At 41.0% G+C, this 8,629-nt stretch overlaps 1 protein-coding gene across 1 annotated transcript in view; it reads left to right on the forward strand.

Annotated features, from left to right (window-relative positions):
* The window catches only part of ganabb (glucosidase II alpha subunit b), a 34,454-nt gene extending 26,991 nt beyond the window's left edge, over positions 1 to 7,463 (forward strand). Inside the window, exons 17-24 of the mRNA XM_060928082.1 lie at positions 2,745 to 2,988; positions 3,128 to 3,192; positions 3,351 to 3,427; positions 3,610 to 3,684; positions 3,785 to 3,898; positions 5,709 to 5,821; positions 5,928 to 6,028; positions 6,263 to 7,463. Coding sequence (XP_060784065.1) covers positions 2,745 to 2,988; positions 3,128 to 3,192; positions 3,351 to 3,427; positions 3,610 to 3,684; positions 3,785 to 3,898; positions 5,709 to 5,821; positions 5,928 to 6,028; positions 6,263 to 6,369 — 896 coding nt within the window. The 3' untranslated portion in view covers positions 6,370 to 7,463. The remainder of the gene's footprint in view (positions 1 to 2,744; positions 2,989 to 3,127; positions 3,193 to 3,350; positions 3,428 to 3,609; positions 3,685 to 3,784; positions 3,899 to 5,708; positions 5,822 to 5,927; positions 6,029 to 6,262) is intronic.
* The last annotated feature ends 1,166 nt before the right edge of the window (positions 7,464 to 8,629 follow it).

Here is an 8,629-nt window from a genome sequence, read left to right on the forward strand (position 1 = left end):
CAGTCTAAAAAAATTGACTTTTGATTTGTCGTTTTTGTTTGATATTTCAAAAGTATTGTATGAACATTTTGGCACAAAATTGATTCCATAGTGCTATGGCCAAGTCTGTGAAACCTACCCAGTACTAAAGATCAGAATCGGACTGTCCAGTGTGAGAGGGGGGGGAAGATAATCACCTAGGGGAAATGGCAGTTTATATAAGGGCAGAGGACATGGGAAGGGAAATGCGCATTTACAGTAACTTTGACCTGTAAGTTTGCAGACTTTGCTTTTGTGAGCTGATAGAAAACCAGAGGGAGAGTATTTTTGAATTTCTGTGTTGATAAACAGTTTGTTCAAGAAGAAAAATGCAGGGTAAAATGTGCTATGCATTGCCGTTTAATACTTTATTTCAATAGCTATCATATAAGAGTACTTTTCCTTTTCAATGTATTGGGCCTTACTTTCATGTCAAGAAGTGTAAGGATTTTTTTTTGGTTCAAGTTAGCATACTTATACACTTAAGTGTCAAACTAGACTGTACAGTGAACATGGACTTGTGTTTTTGTAATGATTGTCTAAGGTGGGGTTTACATTAGACCGTATCAGCGGATCATCAGATTAACGTTTTTAAAACGATTCGCGTGCACACAGCAACACCAATACACGATTCGCGTGCACACAGCAACACCAATACACGGATACGCTCGGCTCCGCAGGCATCCTGCGCTCCAAATCACTCCGCCCTGAACAGCGAGTGCCCTCTGGAGGGTGCGCACTCCGGCCCTGCGCAGCTCACAGAGCACGCGAGTGAAGCACACAAGCAGTGATTCGGGACTGAGCCACTGTGTGTGAGATCCCAGCGCATATCACTTACCACTTGCAAGTGGAAGGATGGCAAGCCTAAAGACAATCATAACTACACAATGGGCAGTATTTACATCAGTATTTGCAGTATTTTCATACTTTTATACTCTTTAATGAAAGGTGATACAAGGCGGAAGTCCGCGCCGTTTTTCAGCAGTCGCGTCACATGACCAACGCCAGCGAATCAGGAAGGTGGATGTCACAGTGACGTTATCCAATGACGACGCCAGCTAGAGCTCAGCACAGCGTATCCGCGTATTCTCAATGTTTACACAGCACCGGACCAGATACGATCTAGATTGAATACGTGGACCCTGGCGGATTCCCGTTTCCCGGCGTTTCCGGGTGTTTTAATGTAAACGGACAGTGCATCCGCGAAGAAAACGAGACAGATACGGTCTAATGTAAACTTAGCCTAAAATAAGTTCAAACACTCAGCTAGTTGCTTATGGATTACAAAAAATGATAGTTAAATATCAGTTTGATCAAACACTAGTTTTGTTTTTCGTGATACAATTCAGCTTTTTTTTTTTTTTTTTTTTTGTAGCTCATCTGGCTTGCAGGCCAGGCTGGATGAGCTTGTGTGATCCCATGTTGTCCGTCTGTTGTCATCGTCCGTCCACAATTTACAAAAATCGCTACTCCTCCTACAGGATTGATTTGTATTTCGATCAAACTCTCATACAATTTTCTCCTGGTTGGTGTGCATAAAAGTTGTCAAGATGGTGGCACCATCTGTCTCATTTACAGTTTTATGGGCGTCTTGGCCGGTATGAGCAATCAAATTTTTTTTTTTCTAATCTGTTCGTGCATGTTTAATTCATGTGCATTTATTAAATCTTTATCATCACTTCCCGCATACATATTAGACTGCGCATTTAGTATTTGCATAAAAACCCTCAGCTTACCTATACTAAAACATGGATATAGTTAATGGATGCAAAACCCCTCAACCTCCAGCCTGTAGACAGAATGAAGAAAAACCTACTGTAGCAGGTCAGAAGACCACAATCTGGCAGCAGTGTTGTTTTTCGTTTAACGTCCTTTTGTTCCCATATTTCATGGGGTTGGACGAGCTATGAGCGTTCTCCATCTCAGTCTGTTATAGACCATCTCTTCTTCTAGGTTAAGTTCCCTCAGATCTTCCTCTATACACTTCCATGTTTTCAGGGGCCTTCCTCGGGGGCGTCTTCCATCAATTACAGCTTCTGCTGCTCTCAGTACCACACTACTCTCTTCTTTTCTTTTGATATGCCTGAACCATCTCAAACGTTGTCTTCTCATTAAATTCCGTATGCTTTACACTTGACATCTATCACTTGATATTCCCTCTTCCCAATGTATATTTGCCATATATCGGAGCATCTGGCAATCACATCTCTTCAGCATGTTTTCAAGGTTCCTAGTCATCAGCCATGTTTCTGCTCCGTATACAAGTACAGGCCTAATGCATGCACAGTACGTTTGTACTCTACTTTTTAGGGGAATTCCTTGATTCGTCAAAAGACTAGATATCTGTCTCAATTTTGACCAAGCAGCTGATATTCTGGTTCGAACTGCTCTCTCTGCACCTTGACCGCAGTCAATAGTGTCGCCTAGGTAACCAAAGCTTTCAACTTCTTCGATAGTACCATCATCAACCCTTATTCTGTCACGTCTCCTTATCTCAGCACCTTGTTCTCTTCTTTCTCCTCTTCTTGTACAGGCAGAGCAGACAAAGTTTTCGCATGCTTGATTTACTCTCCTTAGTCCAGAACATCTCATGTGGCACCACTTCCTGCATTCTGTACATAGTATAGAGAGAGCAGTGTTCATAATATTATGATGTTGGTCTTATGACTTAAGCTCTCCATAGGAAATGCCCTCGTTACATTTTTCTTGTTTCTCTTCTTCCGTAGCTGATGTTGGTGGCTTCTTTAAGAACCCCAGTACTGAGCTGCTGGTGCGTTGGTACCAGACTGGTGCCTACCAGCCATTCTTCCGTGCACATGCCCACCTGGACACCCCCAGGCGCGAGCCTTGGCTGTTTGGCCCAGAGAACACTGCTCTCATCCGGGATGCTGTCCGCCAGCGCTATGCTCTCCTGCCTTACTGGTACCAGCAGTTCTATCATGCATACAGAACCGGCGAGCCTGTCATGAGGTCAGTAGGAGACCCTTGCCTCACTCACTCATCCTGTATGAAAATAAATATTGAGTGGACTGACTCAGGATTTTTGCCAAGCCAGTTACTCTGTTTTTACAGTTTACCATTTATTCTATTTGCTCCTCGTGTGTGTTAGGCCTCTGTGGGTTGAGTATCCGAGAGACACAGCTACTTTCACCATTGATGATGAATTTCTGATTGGTGAGTAATTCAAACTAAACACGTGTGTCGTGTATGAATCTTATTTTTATTTATTTTATAGTGTAACCAGGGAATCATTTAAGAAATTCTTCACTGAAGGATATTTCTGAACAAATTTTATTAAGTTGTAGAGTAGTGAACGTGTTTGTCTGATTCAGGTCGAGATTTGTTGGTCCACCCTGTCACTGAGGAGGGGGCACGAGGAGTCACAGCCTACCTGCCTGGATCTGGGGAGGTGTGCAGATTTTTAAGTGCAAAATCCTTTAATGGCAGTGGTTAGAATTGGTTATCATTTGACCAAGCCTGGTCTGAAAATATGTCTGAAGCTTGCTTTGCCTATTTTTTTTTTTTTTTTTTTAAATTGGTTTCCTGTCCTTCTGACAGTACTTGTATTATTTGATTTTTGTTCCCCTTCAGGTTTGGTATGATGTCCACACATTCCAGAAACACGTTGGTGCTCAGAACCTCTACATTCCAGTCACCATGAGCTCTGTACGTGTCTCTTCATATTCAAGAGGAATCAATTCTTTTTTTTTTTTTTTTGGTTAATGAATGTTTGATTCCATGTAATCTGTGCTTCTGCTTGGCATAGATCCCAGTCTTCCAGCGTGGCGGCTCAATCATTCCTAGAAAGGTCAGAGTTCGTAGGTCATCTGCGTGCACAGAGAATGACCCCTACACCTTGTACGTGGCTCTCAGTCCACAGGTAGTGTATCTGCATCTTTGTTGCATAGTCTTTTATATAGTCCTTCTTAGGGCTGTGCGATATATCGAATATACTCGATATACCTCCGAAAATTCTGTGTGAGATACATAAAATTATTCTATCGTAACTATCGAGTATTTTATGGTCATCTTCCGACTTGCGTTTGTTTCGTGTTTGTTTAAAACCTTTTCCGGTGGTTTTCTCCCTGTCCCTCAGGCAGTAACGTGAGAGGCTGCCTAAGGGTAAAGAAAACAATAACGTCACGCACTCGCCAACCAATCCCGGACGACATCTCAGTGCTGAAAGGAACTTGCGGGAAGATTTTCTAGTTTCAGTTGTGTTGCCAGATTGAGCGGTTTCCCGCCCAATTGGGCGATTTTAAGTGCGTTTTGGCGGGTTTTGAACATATCTTGGGCTGGAAACCGTCAGCAGTATCTGGCAACACTGCTGGCGGGAAGATTTCCTAGTTCCGGTTTACAGCACTGACTCAGTTCGTGCAGTCGCTGGTGTTGCATAGGCTACCATGTAAGCTCTGTCAATTTCAGCGACAAATTAAAAATGGAAGCGGACGAATTGGTTCCTAAAAGAACTAGTAAGGGGTCAGTCATCTGGCTTTTTTTTTTTTTTTGGGATATCGCGAGGAGGACGTGGAACAGCAAATGCCAGTTTGTAAAGTGTGCAAAAAAACCTGTCATCACGAAAGGCAGCAGCACGACAAATATGTTCTATCACCTGAAAACTCACCCAGTACAGTATGAAGAGTATCTTAAACTCCGAACTACTTGCCCACAAGCTTAAACCCCCCCCCCCCCCCCCCCCCCCACACACACACACACACAAGCTAAACAAATGACCATGGCGGCCTCGTTCTCCAAAGCCACCCCATATGAGAAAACGAGTCAGAGATGGAGAGCTATAACGGACGCAATCACTAACGTCATTGCCGAAGACATGATCCCAGTTAGTATAGTGGAAAAACCAGGCTTCCAAAAATTACTAAACACACTCGATCCCAAACATGAGTTGCCTGGTCGCAGACATTTTACAGAGAAGGCAATACCGGAATTATACACGTCTGAGAGGCAGAGCCAGAAAACATTCAGTTCAAAAGTGTGCAAAGAGAAAAATAATGTTTTGCAGATCTCTCTCTTCTCTCCCTCAATCTCTCTCTCTATATTGTGAATGTTCCAGTGGTTCTCAGTAGTCAGGTTAATAGCTTGGAGATCTATTTTTTTTAAATAATTTAATGAATGAGCATTTTTCTTATTTAGGCTAAATGTCTTTCTCAGTGTTGAGCTTGCACTTTATTGATTTGAGCTCTGAGCAGCTCTGTATTGTGTTGCCCCTTTGTTGCAATTTTCAAGATTGTTTTTGCAGTTTATGCCACATCTTTGTTGAATAAAAATAGTCTTATTTCAATTCAATTGTGATTAATCACTAACATGAAAATTTAAAATGTGTTGTTGAAAACCACCTGTAAAGTTAACCAAGAATGTTATTTAATCTGCAGGGATTGTAGTGAAAACTGTAAAGAGTAAAAGTTAGATTTCATGGGGTCCTTTAGAGGAGATTTAAATATATCGAGATATATATTGTGAAATGGAAAAATGTATCGGGATATTCATTTTTTCCCATATCGCACAGCCCTAGTCCTTCTCCTTTAACATTAATATTTTTACAGACCTTTTCTTCACGCTAAACATAGCAAGAGTAAGAAGGAAAGTCTTTCTCTTTAACCTGCCTTTCTTTGACCAGTTAGCTCATTTGGCTAGAGTGTGGTGCTAATAATAACCTGCCTTTCTTTTCTCAGAGAGTTGCTAAAGGCGAGCTCTACATAGACGACGGCCACACGTTTGATTTCCAAGCGAAGAAAGAGTTTGTTCACCGGAGCCTAACATTCTCCAACAATGCCCTGACATCCAGGTATTCCATACACACTTGTTGCTTTGCTCTTACTGACACAATTTTCCACATGCTGCTCATACCTGATGTTGATGGGTGTTCGCTAAAGAGTATTTTGTTTTTTCAGGAACTTGTGTTTGGATTGCAAGTTCAATACTAAGTCCTGGATTGAAAAGATTTTCATACTGGGAACCAGTAAGCCCAACAAGGTTACTCTTCAAATGGATGGTATGTCCTTTGATGTGATTAGTTCATTTATCTTTCCCTAGATTAACATTATTTAATGTTATTCCTCAAGTTTGCTTAATTTTTTGTCTTTACTAATTGAATTGTATGTGATTTTTGTTTTTGAATGAAAGAACCCTACCCAGATGTGCACGAATCCATGGAATGTTTCAATAAACAATGGTTGACTTAGTAGTAGATTACAAGTTTCACTTGTCTCCTCATTCTTTCCAACAGGTCGAAACACTGTTGTGGAGTTTGAGTTTGATGCCGCCATGTCAGTGCTAATCCTGCGCAAACCAGGCATGAATGCAGCAGCAGACTGGACCATCCTGCTGCAGTAACACACTGGAAGAGCCTGGGGGTATGGGTGCAGGATCCAAACACTTACAGTAATCCAAGCGACCAAGACGGGGTGGTTCAGTTGGACTGACCAAGAGATAAAAGACTACTCATAAAAATACAATCATATTTGATACTATTAACTCCTATATTGTGTTTTCTCTCTCTCTCTCTCTCTCACACACACACACACACACACACACACGTGCGCGCACAAAAAAAAAATCAGGTAAAGGGGTGGATTGTGCTTCAGTAGGAGGGTATTTCAGAGTAGTTTGGGGTCTAAATAGGAGTTAAATGGTAGATATTTCAAGTTTTAAATTTTGTATGCCCGTTGTCCAAAAATTAAGTAACTTTTCAAACTGTTTTCCTGTAGTAAATGTAGTCAACCTGTGATTTAAAAGGAATGGAGAGCATGTTTTGATGCATTCGGCTTATTCCAATTAATTTCAATTCAATTTAAAACAGAGGACATGTGGTTTGCTGATTTTCATTGATTTTTATAGTAGATTGATGGCTACAAAGTGGGTAGTACATGCCAGGCCGACAAACTTGGACTATGTTTAGGGGAATTAAACCACACACTGACTTAGTGGAGGTGTGTCCAGTTTCTTTAATGTTTACTTTTTTCTGGTTGTTTTTATTTTTTTTTTCCAGAGCACTTGAATACCTCTGAGGGTGATTAGATATTTTGAATAAAAACATTTAACCCTCAGTTTACAATGAATGCAACAGAGTTGGCTGTGTAACGATAATGTGAAGGTTACCAATATTGAGATTGTGATGACATCTTTGCACATGATGTACCTAATTTTAATTTCTACTGATTTTTTTCCCCCCTGTACATTCCTGCCATATCTGCTGATATCAATGTTAAAATGTTCCTTGGTTGCTCTAATAAGGACCATACAGCTCTTTTTTTTTTTTTTCTTCCCTTCACAGATATATGTAGTGTAATGAAATTTTTCAGGAGACAACCAAAAAAAAAAGAAAAAGTGGTATGTTTGTCTTGGTAATTCTTACAGGCTGTGATTTAATGACCTCTTGAAGACTTGGTCAGGCAAGATGTTAATTAAAAACAAATTGTTCCCAAATATGTGGATGTGGTGTTATTATTTTGGAACTGACATGAGGATCTAATACATCTGTCCATTATCTGTAGTCGCTTATCCTGTTCTACAGGGTCGCAGGCAAGCTGGAGCCTATCCCAGCTGACTATGGGTGAGAGGTGGGGTACACCCTGGACAAGTCGCCAGGTTATCGCAGGGCTGACACATAGAGACAACCATTCACACTCGCATTCACACCTACGTTCAATTTAGAGTCACCAGTTAACCTAACCTGCATGTCTTTGGACTGTGGAGGAAACCGGAGCACCCGGAGGAAACCCACGCAGATATGGGAAGAACATGCAAACTCCACACAGAAAGGCCCTCGCCGGCCACGGGGCTTGAACCCAGAACCTTCTTGCTAACCACTACACCACTGTGCTGCCTCAGGATCTAATACAATCTATGTATTTTAAGTTAAACAGAATATATTAATAGTATCTAACCTTGCATAGTAATGTTTATTGGCAAATGTGTATTATATCACTATAAGCATCACTGGTTAAGGTTAATTATTAACTTGCATTAATAATGGGGTTGGATTGACAAAAAGCATTTATGGGTAGTTAAATACTGCTCTTTTCTATTAAACGTGAGTGTGACAGAGACCCTGCATTCATGTGCTCTGGGAAGATGATATTTTCCAGTTGGGAAGTGGTATTTACCAGTGTGTTGTGTTCACATGCTTTTGTTGTGGTTGACAAATTAAAGATGGTGGACCAGATTCAAGTTAGCAATAGTTAGTTAGCTATCGTTAGCAATAGCGTCTGCTCTGGATAGGTAAAAACAAACCATAACAACGCATTTTTAAAGGAAACGGATTTCTAATGTATTATATTACACTTGTTAATGACGCAACATTGCATAGACACTAAAAACTACCCACTAGTACTAGTAAAAAAAAAACTTTAGTAGCGTACAATGCTTAGCATTCAAGTGTCTTGTACCGCTCGCCGCCATGTTGAAAAGGTTAAAGTTCATCTCATCTCGGCAACTCGTGTATCAAAATTTTCTACGAGTTGCCCAGTGGAAAATACCACAAGAGGGGGCGTTCATGTGTGCTTTCCATGTCGGCGTTTGGTATTTACCATAATTCCCATAGCACATGAATGCAGCATAAGTATAAGACCGGAAATGACGGTTACGCAAAAAG

The sequence above is a fragment of the Neoarius graeffei genome, chromosome 8 (genome assembly GCF_027579695.1).
Source record: "Neoarius graeffei isolate fNeoGra1 chromosome 8, fNeoGra1.pri, whole genome shotgun sequence".
NCBI classification, from domain to species: domain Eukaryota; kingdom Metazoa; phylum Chordata; class Actinopteri; order Siluriformes; family Ariidae; genus Neoarius; species Neoarius graeffei.